General features: G+C 48.4%; 1 protein-coding gene across 1 annotated transcript in view; it reads left to right on the plus strand.

Annotated features, from left to right (window-relative positions):
* Nucleotides 1–18,449, plus strand: part of LOC136633519 (uncharacterized) — a 46,986-nt gene that overhangs the window by 22,472 nt on the left and 6,065 nt on the right. The window contains exon 3 of the mRNA XM_066609279.1: nucleotides 4,651–4,797. Coding sequence (XP_066465376.1) covers nucleotides 4,651–4,797 — 147 coding nt within the window. The remainder of the gene's footprint in view (nucleotides 1–4,650; nucleotides 4,798–18,449) is intronic.

Below are 18,449 nucleotides of genomic sequence, written 5' to 3' on the forward strand. Positions count from 1 at the left end.
TGTGCCGTCAGGGAGATATAGTGGCCCTGCCCGCCTGTGCTTGTCCACGTGTCCGTTGTTAAGTGGACCTTGGCAGTAACCGCGTTGGTGAGGGCGCGTACAATGTTGCGGGAGACGTGGTCGTGCAGGCCTGGGACGGCACATCGGGAAAAGTAGTGGCGACTGGGAACCAAGTAGCGCGGGGCCGCCGCCGCCATCATGCTTTTGAAAGCCTCTGTTTTCACAAGCCTATACGGCAGCATCTCCAGGCTGATCAATTTGGCAATGTGCACGTTTAACGCTTGAGCATGCGTGTGCGTGGCGGCGTGCTTGCGCTCAAACAGTGGCGCTAGTGACGTCTGGACTCTGCGCTGAGAGACATTGCTGGATGGGGCCCAGGACAGCGGAGGTGAGGGTGTGGGTGCAGGCCAGGAGACGGTAGTGCCTGTGTCCTCAGAGGGGGGTTGGATCTCAGTGGCAGGTTGGGGCACAGGGGGAGAGGCAGTGGTGCAAACCGGAGGCGGTGAACGGGCATCGTCCCACCTTGTGGGGTGCTTGGCCATCATATGCCTGCGCATGCTGGTGGTGGTGCCTCCCCAGCTGATCTTGGCGCGACAAAGGTTGCACACCACTGTTCGTCGGTCGTCAGGCATCTCTGTGAAAAACTGCCACACCGTAGAGCACCTTGACCTCTGCAGGGTGGCATGGCGCGAGGGGGCGCTTTGGGAACAAGTTGGTGTATTATTCGGTGTGGCCCTGCCTCTACCCCTGGCCACCGCACTGGCTCGGCCTGTGCCCACACCCTGACTTGGGCCTCCGCGTCCTTGCCCGCGTCCACGTCCTCTAGGCCTACCCCTACCCCTCAGCATGCTGTATTACCAGTAATGCAGAAACAGAACGCTGTAATTAAATGTGCCGCTTATTGGCCTGTGGTTGGAGGCTGACTTCGCTTACGAAACGCCAGGAAATAATTTTGCGCAAGCCTGCTGTAACACTTAGCTGGCTGCGTATGATTTTGTAGAACTACTACACCCAGCACAGACAGACCCAGAACACTGAGCACAGTGACAGGCAGGCCAACTAGATTTTTTGTCCAAATTTTTTTAGCAAAGGCCCACTGCCTATATTCAATCAATAATTAATATGTCTTCTGTCCCTGCCTAAGCACTTCTATCCCTGGAGTATTACTGCAGGGCGCAATGCTCTGCACGGCCGATATACCAAAAAAAAAGAAAAAAGGGCAACACTGCAAAAAGCAGCCTCCACAGTACTGCACATGGTTAGATGTGGCCCTAAGAAGGACCGTTGGGGTTCTTGAAGCCTAAAAACTCCTAACGCTCTCCCTGCCTAAGCACTTCTGTCCCTGGAGTATTACTGCAGGGCGCAATGCTCTGCACGGCCGATATACCAAAAAAAAAAAATGTGCAACACTGCAAAAAGCAGCCTCCACAGTACTGCACACGGTTAGATGTGGCCCTAAGAAGGACCGTTGGGGTTCTTGAAGCCTACAATAACTCCTAACACTCTCCCTATAGCAGCTCCAACACAATAGCACTGTCCATCAGCTATGTCAGAACGCATCTGTGGCGAGCCGCGGGAGGAGCCGATTTTTATACTCGGGTGACACCTGATCTCGCCAGCCACTCACTGCAGGGGGGTGGTATAGGGCTTGAACGTCGCAGGGGGAAGTTGTAATGCCTTCCCTGTCTTTCAATTGGCCAGAAAAGCTCGCTAACGTCTCAGAGATGAAAGTGAAAGTAACCCGAACATCGCGTGGTACTCGTTATGAGTAACGAGCATCTCGAACACGCTAATACTCGAACGAGTATCAAGCTCGGAAGAGTACGTTCGCTCATCTCTAGTTAGGATAAATAATAGAGGGGAGAGAGGGCAGCCTTGTCTAGTTCCGTTATTAATTCGAACTGTAGGGGAAAAATCCGAGTTGATTTTGATTTTGGCCTAGGGGAAGGAGTACAACGCCATGATTTCATCGATAAATATTTCTGGGAAACCAAATTTTGAGAGGAACATTTGTAGGAATAGCCAGTCAACCCTATCGAAAGCCTTCTCGACGTCTGCAGTGAGAAGAGCTATTGGGGAGTTGTTATGGTGTGCTAAGTGTATTATGTTGAGTAGTTTTAGGGTGTTATCTTTCGCTTCTCGGTTTGGTACAAAACCCACCTGCTCCGGATTGATCAATTCGCGTAGGATCACTTTGATCCTGTTAGGTAAGATTTTGACATAAATTTTGATGTCATTATTGATTAGGGATATGGGTCTATAACTGCTGCATAGGGAGGAGTCTTTTCCTTCTTTGTGGATAAGTGTAATGTGTGCCATCAAAGCTTCTTTTTGAAAAGGGCTTCCTGCGGAGATGGAGTTGAAGTAATGAGCGAGGTATGGGGTGAGGATTTCTCTAAAGGTTTTGAAGTACAGGGATCCAAAACCGTCTGGCCCAGGACTTTTCCCGTTCGGGGCTGATTGGATACATTCCTCTATCTTTCAGGTGGAAATCGGCTTAAGGAGCAATTGTATTTGGGTTATGGGTACACTGGGGAGTTTGACTGACTCTAGAAATTCATGTATATTTTGTGGTTTGATTGGTAGAGACTCCCTGGGATTTTGAATATTATAAAGATCGGAGTAAAATGCTTGAAAAATATTTGAGATCTCTGAGGTTTTGTGATGTATCGCATCGTCTTTATCTTTTATTTTGGGAATAAAGGCTTTCGCGTTTTGTGTTTTAATTAGGGCTGCTAATTTTTTCCCGCACTTGTCCAAGAAGGCATAGTGTTTATATCTTTCGAAAAAAAGGTATTTTTCAGATTTTTGGTTCAGGATCTCTTTTAACTTGATGCACAGGTTAAATAATTGTTTTTCATATTGAGGTGAAACATTCTTTTTATTACAGGTTTCTATGTGTTTGATCGGTTCAGTAAGCAGCGTAATCTTCCTCTCTTTTTCCCTCTCTTTCCTTGCGCCTAGTTCGATGAGGAGGCCTGGGCTTCCAAAAGGGTCGCAGGGTTGCATGATTCTGTCGCGTTTTCTTCAAAGTAATGCTGTAGGCCTCTTTGTATGTATTCAATGTCCTCTTTATGTTTTAGTAAGCTATCATTTAATATCCAATTGGACACTGATCTCTTTTGGGGGGAAATGGCTATCTTCATGAAGATTGGGGCATGATTAGAGTATATAACAGAGTCGTAGGAGGGTTTGGTGATTACATCTAAGAGGGAATGTTTAACATAGAAGAGATCTATTCTTGAGTATTTTTTTATGAACCACGGAGTAAAAGGAGTAGTCCCTTGAGTCAGGGTGGAGAACTCTCCAAGGGTCTACCAGGTGGAGGTCGGCCAACAGCTTTTTCATTTTTCTAATTTTGGAGAGGGGGACCATTGAGAAGCCATTAGACGTGTCCAGAGTGGGGCTAAGTGGTACGTTGAAGTCCCCGCCTAAAATGATGTCCCCCTCAGAGTTAATGTACTGCAAACAATTGGATTGACAACAGCACACACAATACCTCTAGCAATAAGAGGGAGGAAACCACAGTGCAAAATATGCGCGCTTCTGTAACCGTTTCTGGATCCAAAGTCGCGGAATGAACATAAACCAATGTACGATGAAAGTGAAGCAGCATCCAAGGAGATGATTACAAATTGAAGGCTTTAATACACCCATCTTATACACAATGTTTCAACCACCAAGTATCTGTGGTCTTTGTCAACTTGACAACTTGACTGGATTGCGGGCCGACAGCTGCGGTGTACACCGCAGGAGCCGCGGTGTACACCGCAGGAGCCGCGGTGTACACCGCAGGAGCCGCGGCGGTGGTATGTTCGGGGGGAGCTGCGGAGGGAGTGCGGACCCCGGTAGTGAGGGAGCCTCCTCTTTACCTTGTGCTGCTCTCTCCTGCTTAGGCCGGCTTCACACGGCCATTGACTGCAATGGAAGCCGTCCGCGCGTACACCCGCGGTTGAATTCCGCACAATAAGCATTGTGCTATTAGGTTCAATAGAACCTAATAGCTGCGGGCAACGCAGCGGATTTCCGACGCGTATTATGCGGCGGAAATCTGTCCGTGGGAAGGAGCCCTTAGGGCTCCGTGTGCGTTCTCTGGCAGGTGTCTCCGGCGCTGGGCGGGGGTGCGCACTGCTGTGCAAGGCCGCGGCTCTCCGACTCCTTCACAGCGGCGAAGGTCTCCAGGAAAGTTCTCCCCAGGCCAGGCGTTGGATCTGGTGGGTCCCTGGGTGCTGTTTCCCGGTCAGTCCCTGTCTGGATCTTCGCTTTGGATCTTGAAAAAGGACGAAAAAAGGAGATTCTGTGGAGGAGCAAGGTAGCGTGCGTCCTCTCATCTTGCTTGCTTGGCCCCGCCCCGCGAATGTCAGTTTTTAATGCATCTTTTATGACAAATTACAATTTGACACAAAATTGCATGAAGGTGTACTATATAAAAGGGTGGCATTTTGACAATGCTTCAGGTGTCTACTCTCAGAAAATATATGAGTACAGGGGGCCAGTATGATTTTTTTTATTTGACAATCTGGGTTTTATCTGTACATGTGAAAAAATGTTAATGTTGTCCTGAATACTGGAGGTGCAAAATGCACAGTTGCCCCCCGGCAATGGAATGGTGGAATTTCAGTAAGAAATGTTTGATCTTTCTATTTGTAGAGGGAGTGAGGATGGAAACGCTGATCAGGGGATGCACACCTTTACCTGACTGCAACTTAAATGGCACTGTGAGCATAATGGAATTACAAATTGAGGTTGGCATTTCATGCTGCAGCACTGATGACTGTACTCCCACTCTTCCCACATGTAAGTCATCCATTACGGTTTTGTACTTCATACAAATGTGGTTTGGTAAATTCTTCATAGACTTTACAGCTCCTAATTTACCAGCACAGCAGAATGTTTTGTTACATATAAGTACGGATGCGTTCAGTAATGTATCACACTATCATTCAGGTCTGCACACCTAAAATAGCCCAAAATGTTGCACTTTCCTTTCAATATCCCCCATGGCTCCCATGCCAGTGGTTTGTCCATCCCCCACTCATCTGTTTACACCACTCCAGAAGACATGATTCATTTTGACGAGCCAATCACTGATCACAATGGTGACATGTCATTCTGTCATCAGCACTGTTTGGTCATTAGCGCCAACAAAATGTACAAGAGAACACAATTAAACTTTATAAAAGGAAAATAAAGAAAATTACTAAAATTATTAACAGATTTTATCAGCACATATAAACAAGCAGAGACCAATTAAAAACACGTAAAAATCATAAAAAGGTATCATAGGAGTAAACAAACACTCCTATAATAAACAGTGACCCCCCCCCCATAAACCATATCCCCTAACCCCCCACCCCCCTATTTTGGCGTTGAGGACGCAATGATTTTTGAGGGATTTTCATCTCCACTTTTCTAAAGCCACCACTTCTTTTTTTTTCCATCAACATAAATGTAAATTGCTAGTTTTTCGTGTGGCGAACTGCAGTTTTTATCGGTACCATTTTTGGGTACATATACATTACTTTTTGAGAGCAGGGAGCGAGAAAACCTCAATTCTGCCATTGTTTTTTAACATTTTTTTACAGCTTTAAATCATACAGTATAAATGACACAATATTTTTTTTCTGCGGGTCGGTATGATTACGACAATACAAAAAATATACTTTTTTTTAGGTTTTTCCACTTTTGCACTTTTCAAAATTATAATTATTGATACATCGAGGCATTAAATAACTTTTTTATTTTTCTATGGAAGCTCTCTAGGGGCTTATTTTTTGTGTAGTTTTTATTTGTACCCTTTTGGGGTACATACAGCTTTTTTATCACTTTTATTGTGTTTTTTCTGAGGTATGACGAACAAAAAAAGAATTTTGCCTCCTTTTTTTTTAAACGTTTTTGCAGGGTAAAAGGTGTGTTCAATTTATAGTACAGGTCAGTATGGACACAATGATACCAAATGTGTGGTGTTTTTCTTACATTTTTTATTTTTCTATACAAATAATGGAAAATGAGTAAAAAAAAGAGTTTTTGTTATTTTATGTTTTTAGCAGTAGTAGTGACATCAACTCATCAGGTAGGAATTCCTTCCTCCCAAACCACACCCTGCCTGCCTTAAGCTCCATTTAGACAGGACAAATATCAGGCAAACGATGCCCAACACTCGTCCCTGCATACACTCGCTCCTGTGCTGTTACATGGGATCTAGTATCGGTAGCTTGCTCACAGAGCAGCCAGCAGGGGGGTGGGGCGGCTGGAGGAGATTTCTCTCCTTGCGCTCCCCCGCCCCTCTCCATTGACTTAACATAGCGGTCATTAAATACTTAATGGCTGTTACTTACACTGAGCGATGAGCTCATCATCCATCGTTTATGCAACATAAACGATGGACGATAATCGCTCATTGCTCAGTGTAAATAGCAGCCGTTAAGTCAATGGAGAGGGGCGGGGTAGCGCGAGGAGAAAAATACCCCCCCAGCTGCCCCGCTGTGAGCCAGCGATACTGGCTCCTGTGCAGCAACACTAAAGGTAGTGTGTATAGGTACAAGTGTCGGGCATCGTTTGCCCAACATTTGTCCCGTCCAAATGGACCAACCTTTAGTTGATCTAAGTAAACTTTGCTCGAGAGCTCGTTTTGAGTAACGAACCCCATTGAAGTCAATGGGCGACTCGAGCATTTTTGTATGGGATCGATGCTCCACATAGGTCATGACTTGTGAAACACTGGAAAACCTCAGAAAGTCATGGAAACACCACAGAAACGGATAGGGAAGGGCAGGGGCAGCATGCATGGCTGCATCTGAAGCTCCCAGGTCCCACTATTAAGCCACAATAGCGGCAAGAGTCTGGTGTCACCCCCTAAAATTTTACTTCGGACAAACCCTCATTAGCAAGGCACACCTTAGCCAAGCACCACACTACCTGCAACCAAGGACAATCACTGCCTGCGGGTGACACCGCTGCCTCTTCTCCTGGGTTACATGCTGGCATTGCTGTCCAACCCCCCCCCCCCCAACCGCACGATCCTGCATCCAAAGAGCACTCAAAAGTTTCCCTGCGCAGCGTTCAGCTGCCCTCATGCCACATGCTCGCTTCATAGCCACACCACCCTCATGTCTATTTATAAGCGCGTACTGGATGAGGAGGAACCGGAGGCACTCACTGCAGGGGGTTGGCAGGGCCAGGCAGCGGCCCTCTTTGAAAGTGTGGGCGATAGCCCACAATGCTGTTGAGAATTCATGATAGATTGACGTACGATCATTCCAATCCCGTGCCACCTCCGTCACAAAATTGTCAGGAGCCGCAAACGTGGGCATAAAGGAGACTCAGGTGGCAGCACTTCTGCACATCTCCACAATGCAGCAATACTCTGTGTGGTAAGCATGCGAGTGGGCCCAGGGTCAGGCTGCGTCCCAGCCTCCATCTTGTGTGACTCAAGGTGCCACGAGTGACATAGCAATGGGAAATCCATGTGTCCCCACACACTTCATTCTGTGTAGGTGTTAGATAGCTCAACACCGCAATGGAAAGTCTTTGAGTTCCTTAGCTTGCCTATGCTGTCTGTGCACAAAGATGGTATTACACAAGAAGAAATCAGAGCACCCAAACATGGCAGAGTTTCACCCCTCCAAGGACCTCGGCCCTTATTTCTACCCTAGTCAGTCAGTGTATTTGTGCCAGACAGGTAAAGCAATGCAATGGGAAGTCTTTGTGCACTCACAGCATAGGCAAGCCCAAGGAACTCAAGCATGGTATTACACATGAGGAAATCAGAGTGCCCAAACATGGCAGGGTTTCACCCTGCTAAGGGCCTCGGTCTACTTTTCTGCCCTAGTCAGTCAGTGCGTTTGTGCCAGACAGGTAAAACAACGCAATCAGAAGTCTTTGTGCACTCACAGCATAGGTGAACCAAAGGAACCTAAGGAAAGTATTAAACATGAAGCAATTACAGTGCCCAAACATGGCAGACTTTCACTCGGCTGAGGACCTCGGCCTCTGCACACACCCTTAGCAATCGTGGGCATAAAAAGGACTCCGATGCTAGTACAGCTGTGAAGGTCTCATTAAATCAGTTACGGTTGCTTTCACCGCTCCAAAGACTGGATGAACAAGGAAGAAGTTCCACGGGCCAAACCTGACGCAGTTGCATTTTCCCCTGGACATGGGCCTCTGCCCACACCCTCAGCAATCATGGGCATAAAGCGTACTCCGATGCTAGTACAGCAGTGAACGTCTCATTAAATCAGTTACGGTTGCTTTCACCACTCCAAAGACTGGATTAACCAGGTGTTGCAGCCATTCTGAGGCCTGCACTCTGCTTGCAGGCCAGACCAGGTTTTGGGTGTGCCCTTGCTTCTCCTAGAGCTGAGGGACGTGGTAGTTGCAGGAGTAACGTCAGTCAGCACCTGGTGCTGAGTAGCTTGGCTCCTACTTAAACAGTGCCAGCATGATCTCCTGTGCTGGTCAATCCTTCAGTTACCTTTGGACAGTGATGGAGGAACACACCTTGCCTGAAGCTCCTAGCTAAGTACTTTTATGCTTTGTTTGGTTTTCTGTGTTTACCTTTCTTTTGTGCTAGGGCTCCCTGACAGGGACTGTTCAGTGGCCCAGGCATGCGTGCGGGCTCGCACTTGTCAGCGCGGTCGGTCCGCTGAGTAGGCAGCGCCCTCTCCGGGGTTAGGGGACGATAGGGAGAGAATTCCTTTAGCTTTTGTTTCCTTTTGCACAGTTGTGCCTTTTGTTTGTGCTTTTGAGGTTGCTAGTCCGGAGGACGCAACACCAGGAAGAAGCTCCACGGGCCAAACCTGACGCAGTTGAATTTCCCCCAGGACATAGGCATCTGCCCACACCCTCAGCAATCGTGGCCATAAAGCAGACTCCGATGCTAGTACAGCAGTGAACGTCTCATTCAATCAGTTACGGTTGCTTTCACCGCTCCAAAGACTGGATTAACCAGGAAGAAGTTCCACGGGCCAAACCTGATGCAGTTGCATTTCCCCCAGGGCATAGGCCTCTGCCCACACCCTCAGCAATCGTGGGCATAAAGCAAACTCCGCTGCTAGTACAGCAGTGAACGTCTCAGGAAATCAGTTACGGTTGCTTTCACCGCTCCAAAGACTGGATTAACCTGGAAGAAGTTCCATAGGCCAAACCTGGCATAGTTGCATTTCCCCCAGGACATAGGCCTCTGCCCACACCCTCAGCAATCGTGGGCATAAAGCGGACTCCGATGCTAGTACAGCAGTGAGGTCTCATGAAATCAGTTACGGTTGCTTTCACCGCTCCAAAGGCTGGATTAACCAGGAAGAAGTTCCACGGGCCAAACCTGGCACAGTTGCATTTCCCCCAGGACATGGACATCTGCCCCCATCCTCAGCAATCGTGAGCATTAAGTGGACTTCGATGCTAGTACAGCAGTGAACGTCTCATTAAATCAGTTACAGTTGCTTTCACCGCTTCAAAGGCTGGATTAACCAGGAAGAAGTTCCACGGGCCAAACCTGGCGCAGTTGCATTTCCCCCAGGACATGGACATCTGCCCCCATCCTCAGCAATCGTGAGCATTAAGCGGACTCCGATGCTAGTACAGCTGTGAACGTCTCATTAATGCAGTAACGCTCCTTTTGTTTGGCCCAAACCAGTGTCTCAGATAACTGTGGTAACACAAGAGAAAATATATGTTGCCCAGTGCTGATCCCGTGACCCCAAGCAGGAGGAGGAGGTGGCATTACAAGGCCAATAAACCATGACCAGGACCCGCTATAGTCTGTGTGGGTCAGGCTCGGTTCCAGCCTCCACCTTGTGTGAACCAAGGTGCCCTGAGCTACATAGCATTGGGAAATCCATGTGTCCCAACAAAGATAGCTCAACACCGCAAGGGGAAGTTTTTGCGTTCCTTGGGCTCACCTATTCTGTCAGTTCACAAAGATGGTATTACACAGGAAGAAATCAGAGTGCCCAAACATGGGAGAGTTTCACCCCACCAAGGACCTTGGCCTCGGCCCACATTTCTGCCCTAGTCAGTCAGTGTATTTGTGCCAGATAAGTAAAACACCGCAATGGGAAGTCTTTGTGCACCCATAGTAAAAGCAGACCCCAGTAACATTCCTGTAGCAAAGGTATAGGCAGACTCCAGTAACATTCCTGTAGCAAAGGTATAGACAGACTCCAGTAACATTCTTGTAGCAAAGGTATAGGCAGACCACAGTAACATTTCTGTAGCAAAGGTATAGGCAGACCCCAGTAACATTTCTGTAGCAGAAGAACAGGCAGACCCCTGTAACATTCCTGTAGTAAAAGTATAGGCGGACCCCAGTAACATTTCTGTAGCAAAAGTATAGGCAGACCCCAGTAACATCTGTGTAGTAAAAGTAAAGACAGACCCCAGTAACATCTCTGTAGTAAAAGTATAGGCAGACCCCAGTAACATTTCTGTAGGAAAAGTATAGGCAGACCCCTGTAATATTTCTGTAGCAGAAGTATAGACGGACCCCAGTAACATTTCTGTAGCAAAGGTATAGGCAGACCCCTGTAACATTTCTGTAGCAAAATTATAGGCGGGCCCCAGTAACATCTGTGTAGTAAAAGTATATGCAGACCGTAGTAACATCTCTGTAGTAAATGTATAGGCAGACCCCAGTAACATTTCTGTGGTAAAAGTAGAGGCAGACCCCTGTAACATTTCTGTAGCAGAAGTATAGACGGACCCCAGTAACATTTTGTAGCAAAGGTATAGGCAGACCCCTGTAACATTCCTGTAGCAAAAGTATAGGCGGACCCCAGTAACATATGTGTAGTAAAAGTATATGTGGACCCTAGTAACATCTCTGTAGTAAAAGTTTAAGCAGACCCCAGTAACATTTCTGTGGTAAAAGTATAGGCGGACCCCAGTAACATTTCTGTAGTAAAAGTAGAGGCAGACACCAGTAACATTCCTGTAGCAGAAGTATAGGCAGACCCCAGTAACATTCCTGTAGCAGAAGTATAGGCAGACCCCAGTAACATTCCTGTAGCAGAAGTATAGGCAGACCCCAGTAACATTCCTGTAGTAAAAATATAGGCAGACCCCTTTAACATTCCTGTAGCAAAGGTATAGGCGGACCCCTGTAACATTTCTGTAGCAAAGGCATAGGCAGACCCCAGTAACATTTCTGTAGCAAAGGTATAGGCAGACCCCTGTAACATTTCTGTAGCAAAGGTATAGGCAGACCCCAGTAACATTTCTGTAGCAGAAGTATTGGCAGACCCCAGTAACATTTCTGTAGCAGAAGTATAGGCAGACCCCTGTAACATTTCTGTAGCAAGAGTATAGGCGAACCCCTGAAACATTGGTGTACCATGAGTGTAGGCAAAGGCCGGAACACTTAGTTAGATAACAGTATTGACGAGGGCCAGAAAAATTTGTGTACCAAGAGTAAAAGTGTACCCCTCTTGGTACACCACGCAAGGAACCGTGAAGTGGTTAGTGGGCTCAGGTATCTTGGCCAACATCCAACCAATGCCTTGCATTTATTATCTATTATTCACATGCAGTGTGGCATTAAGACTCCAGGGGGAGCCCAAGGTGGCAGTACCAATGTGGTTTACTGATGGATATGCAGGGCAACCCGCCGAATTATCATGGCGTCATTAATAGGTTGCTGGTCTGCATGGTGGACTATATATATCAGAATGGTCTGCCACCCTGTATCCACTATGTGTGGGAGTTTACACCAAGCATCCACCCCCCTCATTATCAGGAGGCAGTGTGAGTGGGTGTTTCATCGGTGTCTTGCACAGGTGTTAATGGCTCCTCTATTTGGTAGTCAGCTACGTGCATGGTGAGAGGAGGATGCATCTACTTGCACTCCTCAGTCAGTAAGTAACGGCCATTTTTCTGTGATTGCTTTTAATTCTTGATTTCCCCTTCTGTGACGCGGGTAGTTTTTCAGAAACCGCTGAACCACCAGATTGAAGATGTGGGCCAGGCATGGCACATGTGTGAGGCTGCCGAGCTGCAGAGCCGCCACCAGGTTACGGCCGTTGTCACACACGACCATGCCCGCTTGGAGGCTCAGCGGCGAAAGCCAGAGGTTGGTCTGCTCTGTCAGACCCTGCAACGGCTCAGGGGCCGTGTGCCTCTTGTCACCTAGGCTGAGTAGTTTCAGCATGGCCTGCTGACGCTTGCCCAATGCTGTGCTGCTGCACCACACCGACTGCTGGCAACGTGCTGCTCACGTTTCTTAATTGAGAGGTAGAGGTTTCGTAGGAGGAGGAGGAGGGGGATGGTTTAGAGGAGGTGGCATAGACCGCCGCAGATACCAGAACCGAGGTAGTACCCGCTATTCTGGGTGTGGGTAGGACGTGTGCGGTCCCAGGCTCTGACTCGGTCCCAGCCTCCACCAAATTCACCCAATGTGCCATCAGGGAGATATAGTGGCCCTGCCTGCCAGCACTTGTCCACGTGTCCGTGGTGAAGTGGACCTTCCCAGTAACCATGGTGGTGAGGGCATGATTGATGTTGTGGGAGACGTGCTGGTGTAGGGCTGGGACGGCACACCAGGAAAAATAGTGGCGACTGGGGACCGAGTAGCGTGGGATCGCCGCCGCCATCATGTTTTTGAAAGCCTCCGTTTCCACTAGCCTGTACGGCAGCATCTCCAGGCTGATCAATTTGGCAATGTGCACGTTTAAAGCTTGTGCGTGCGGGTGCGCGGCGGCGTATTTGCGCTTGCGCTAGCGACAGCTGGACGCTGCGCTGTGAGACATTGCTGGATGGGGTCGAGGACAGCGGTGGTGTGGGGTGGGTGCAGGCGGGGAGGCGCTCGTGCCTGTGTCCCGAGAGGGGGGTTGGATCTGAGTGGCGTGTTGGGGCACAGGGGGAGAAGCAGTGGTGCGACCCTTTATCCCACCTTGTGGTGTGCTTGGCCATCATTTGCCTGCGCATGCTGGTGGTGGTGAGGCTGGTACTGGTGGCTCCCCAGCTGATCTTGGCACGACACAGGTTGAACACCACTGTGCGTTGGTCGTCCGTGCTGTCACTGAAAAACATCCACACCTTTGAAGACCTAGGCCTCTGTACAGTGGCTTGGCGCGAGCGGGTGTTTTGGGAAACAGTTGGGGGATTCTTCGCTCTGGCCCTGCTTCTACCCCTGGCCACCCCACTGCCTCCTTCAACCTGTCCTGCTGCTGCACTTGCCTCCCCCTCTGAAGACCTGTCCTCAGTTGGCTTAGCAAACCAAGTGGGGTCAGTCACCTCATCGTCCAGCGGCTCTTCCTCCGAATCCTCTGTGCGCTCCTCCCTCCAATTTATTGCCCTTTCTACTACCTTACTGATAGACAACTGTGTCTCATCATCATCGTCCTCCTCACCCACTGAAAGCTCTTGAGACAGTTGCCGTAAGTCCCCAGCCTCATCACCCGGACCCCGGGAACTTTCCAAAGGTTGGGCATCGGTCACGACAAACTCCTCAGGTGAGAGAGGAGCCAATTTTTCCCAATCGAGGCAGGGGCCCGAGAACATTTCCTGGGAGTCTGTCTGCTCATCAGAATGTGTCATTTTCATGGAGTGAGGAGGCTGGGAGGAAGGAGGAGCAGCAGCGAGAGGATTCAGAGTTGCAGCAGTGGACGGCGTAGAAGACTGGGTGGTCGATACATCGCTGGATGCATTTTCTGCCATCCATGACAGGACCTGCTCACACTGCTCTGTTTGTAATAAAGGTCTACCACGTGGACCCAAAAATTGTGATATGAAGCTGGGGACCCCAGAAACGTGCCTCTCTCCTAAGCCCGCAGCAGTCGGCTGCGATTCACCTTGACCAGGAACTCTGCCTGTGCCCACACCCTCACTTGGACCTCCACGTCCTCGCCCGCATCCACGTCCACGTCCTCTAGCCCTACCCCTACCCCTCAGCATGGTGTATTACGAATGGAGCAGACACTGAGCGGTGTGAATAATTATAGAATTATTGGCGTACAGTTGGAGGCTGACAGCGGTTATGTAACACTAACTCCAGGCAGAAACAAAGGATACAGAAGGCTGCAAACAGGCCTAGCCGTGCAATAGTGATTCACTACAAGTCCCAGCAGCCAGGCAGTAAAATGCACACGGTCACAGGTAGCCCAACGAAGGAGCTTTTATTTAAATTTTTTTGAAAAAGAATACAGGCTATATAGCGGCTATATGACTTTCCCTTTATCAGGCACTGTCGCCGCACGCTGTGCGTGAAGTTGACAGCACACACAGAGCGGTGTAAAAAATTATGGAATTATTGGCGTGCAGTTGGAGGCTGACAGCGCTTATGTAACGCAAGCTGCAGCCAGAAAAAAATTATACGCAAGGCTGCAAAAAGGCCTAGCTGGGTAATAGTGAGGCACTACATCTCCTAGCAGCCAGGCAGTAAAATGCACACAGTCACAGGTAGCCCAACAAAGGACCATTGGGGTTCTTTTAGACAGGATTCTACACTACCACTGTCCCTGTCTCACCAGTACTGTCCCTATACTCTGTATAATTGACTGCAGACTGAGACGGAAAAAAAAAAAATTTGTGCAAAACTGCTCCCAGCAGCCACAACTGTAATGCACACGGTCAGATGTGGCTCTAAGAAGGACCGTTGGGGTTCTTGAAGACGCCAACACTCTCACTATAGCACCAGCAGCACCCTTCCTAATCTCTGCCAGTGTGTGTCTGAGGCGAGCCGCGGGCGGGACGGCTTTAAATACTCGGCGGTCACTTGATCTCGCCAGCCACTCACTGCAGGGGGGTGGGATAGGGCTGGCACGTCACAGGAGGAAGTTGTAATGCCTTCCCTGCATGTCTATTGGCCAGAAAATGGCGCTAAACATGCAGGGAAGGAAATGGAATTGACTCGAGTACTGCATGGTGCTCGTCTCGAGTAACGAGCATCTCGAGTACCCTAATGCTCGAGCGAGCATCAAGCTCGGACGAGTCTGTTTGCTCATCTCTAAAAGTGTTCCATCTAAATGCTGTACAAGCCCAACCCCGCTTGGATACTACGAGCTTAGAGGAACAAGCCTATCCAGAGTAATATGGTATGACCAGCCCAATGATGGCAAGAAAATACAGAGTGCCAAAGAGACAAAAGGTTTTAATAACGACTTATGAAAAACCCTGTGAACCCTCCATGTAGCTGGCAAATCAAATTCATAAGCAAGCAGATTTACTACACGCGTGATGACAAAGGGACTCGCGTAACTCGGCACCAGTTTCAAAGACGGAACCTTCAATTTGAGATTTTTAGAAGACAAATATACCTTCTGTCCCATCCTGTAAGGTTCAGATACTGACAGACTCTTCCCACTACGCAACAATACGAGCCCTCGTTGCTTCCAGGTTCTTCTGTACTTCTTTCCATATCCCCTGCAGCACCTCTGTGGTGACATTAGCTGCAAGACAGGCAGACGGAGTAGAAATAGCTGTAAGGAAGTGAGGATGCTGACCATATACGCACAGGAATGGAGACACCCCAGTGGAAGAACAAATACGGTTGTTTAGCGCAAACTCTGCCAACGGCAGGAATTCTGCTGGATGATTAGCCTTTTCGCTAGCAAACACCTGTAAATATTGAACTAAATCCTGGTTCTTCCGCTCAGTCTGACCATTAGTTTGCGGGTGGAATGCTGATGAGAAGGAAAGCAACATTCCCAGGTTTCTACAGAAGGCTCGCCAAATTTGTTTAACAAACTGAACACCCCGATCAGATACGATGTTCTCAGGAACCCGATGTAGACAAATGATTTCTTTTACAAAAATCTTGGAAAATTCAATCGCAGAAGGTTGCTTCTTTAACGCCATGAAATGTGCCATTTTTGAGAAACGGTCTACAGCAACTAGGATAGTGGTGAACTTCTGAGACTAAGGTAGATCGGTGATAAAATCTACCGATAAATGCGACCCCGGACGAAAAGGCACCGGTAACGGTCTCAGAGGCCCCTCCGGACGCCGACTTTTACTGCGTGCACAAACCATCTGCCCTCCGGCACCCCCGGGGGAGCGTCCTGCTGACAATTTTGTAGATGAGGAACGAGATCAGATTCTACAGCTGCCACCGCCACCCCAGGTGCCAAGATATTCTCGTGAGCCACTGTCTCACTTTCCGGCGAAGCAAAACTCCGGGACGGGGTGTCTGCCTTCACACTCTTCTCCCCTGGAATATATGTAACAACGAGGTTGAACCTGGAGAAAAACAACGCCCACCTGGCCTGATGAGCTGTGAGTTTCTTAGCATTGGCAAGATATACCAAGTTTTTATGATCAGTATACACGGTAATGGGATGCCTTACCTCCTCCAGATGGTAACGCCACTCTTCTAGAGAGCACTTATTCGCCAATAACTTACGATTACCCGCGTTGTAGTTACGTTCTGCTGAACTGAACTTCCGCAAGAACGCACATGGACTATCACAGGTCTCCTGCTGACTTCCTGAGACAATATAGCCCCCACCCCCACCTCAGACGCATCGACCTCAATGAAGAAGGGTCGCCACGTGTCAGGCTGTACTAGCACCGGGGCAGCAGTAAACGCCCTTTTCAGATGATTAAAAGCCTCTAGGGCTTCTGGCGACCACCTTATCAAGTTGGCACCCTTCTTGGTAAGATTGTTCAGGGGTTCAGCATCAACAGAATAATTTTTAATGAATCTACAGTAGAAATTTGCGAAACCTAAAAACCTCTGGAGAGCTTTCAGGTTATCTGGTCTGACCCATTGGGAGATTGCTGCCACTTTATCAGACTACATTTGAATCTCCGTGGGTGAAATCACATAACCAAGGAAAGACACTTGTTTAGTACCAAAAATGCATTTTTCCAACTTCACAAAAAGTTGATACTCATGCAAACGGGTCAGAACCAGCTTCAGGTGCGGCACATGTGAATCCCAGTCTGGGGAGTCCACCAGAATGTCATTGAGATATATGACCAAAAATACACCCAGGAAGTCATGGAAGAGCGTGTTCATAAATCCCTGGAACACAGCAGGGGCATTACAAAGTCTGAAGAGCATGACTAGACATTCAAAATGTCCGAACAAGGTGTTGAATGCGGTCTTCCACTCATCTCCCTTTCGGATGCAAATTAGATTGTAAGCGCCCCTTAAGTCCAATTTGGAAAACCAGTGAGCCCCTACCACCTGATTCAATAAATCAGGAATCAGGGGCAAGGAGCACTAGTTCTTCACAGTAATTTTATTCAAAGCCCGATAATCAACACAAGTCCTCAATGTCCCATCCTTCTTCTCTACAAAGTAAAGACCTGCCCCGGCAGGGGAGCTGGATGGTCTGATATGTCGTTTGGCTGAACGCATGGATATTGTAGCTAAGTGACTATGACAGGAGAATCCTCAATGTGTCATTTCCTGAGTGGACCAATCAAATCGGGGTATTGTGTAGTGCCAACCAGGGCATACCAAGCACTATATCAACAGACATCCTTTCCATTATGAAGAACAACAGATTCTCAGATTGGAGAACACCCGCAGTGAACTGTAATATGAGAGTCCTCCATTGTACAACCCCTGCAGTTAGAAGGGTAGAATCAATAATAGTGAAGCGTATTGGCAATTTTTAACGCCGAGAATTCAGTGATCAGAGGTCTGACAAAACTTAAACTAATCAAATTTTTCGGCAGCACCCGAATCAAAAAAAGCTGGACCAGACCGAGTGAAATTCCGGAAGCCAATCTGACAAGGCACCAACAACTTAGGGAGTACCTGTGATCCTAGGTGATCCTGCCAAAGATCGCCTAGGATCTAAAGTTTTCCGCTGTTTCAGACTGATGTTGTAGGCGCTTCTGAGGGCAGGTCACTAGACGATGTCCAGCTTTCCCACAAGAGAGGCAGAGGCGACGAGTCATCCGGAACTGTCGCCGTTCCTCGGGACTTAGCTGATCCACTTCCATAGGCTCGGCACCAGAAGTGGGCATGGAAGAAGTGGGAGCGAATCTGCCGGATTCCCTAGCCTTATGGGCCTGATGTTCCTGTTTTCTAGATCTCAGCCTCCTGTCAGCTCTGACCGCCAATTCCATCCCATCATAAAGTGTCACAGGAGCGGGATGAGAAATGAGTACAAAGACCCAACAAGTACACATCTTTAAGGCCGCTATCATTCCAAGAGGTTTCACCCGCATATAGTCTAAATTTAGAGCAATAGTCCTCTACCCACTGCTGCCCCTGTCATAGAGACATGAGATGAGACACCGCCAACCCCGCATGGTCTGGCTCATCAAAAATACCTCCAAGTTTCTGAAAAAACAAATCCACTGAGTGCAGGAAAGCCAAACTCTCAGGCAAGGAGTAGGCCCATGTTTGAGGGGGGGGGGGGGGGGGGCGCCAAAGTAAGGACATAATCAATCCAACTTTCTGGGATTCTGAGTCAGAGGAGCAGGGCCGCATCCGAAAATACAAGCTACATGCCTGCTGAAAAAAAACAAAAACTTACTCCTCTCCCCTGAAAATA

Source organism: Eleutherodactylus coqui, chromosome 6 (assembly GCF_035609145.1).
Source record: "Eleutherodactylus coqui strain aEleCoq1 chromosome 6, aEleCoq1.hap1, whole genome shotgun sequence".
NCBI lineage: Eukaryota > Metazoa > Chordata > Amphibia > Anura > Eleutherodactylidae > Eleutherodactylus > Eleutherodactylus coqui.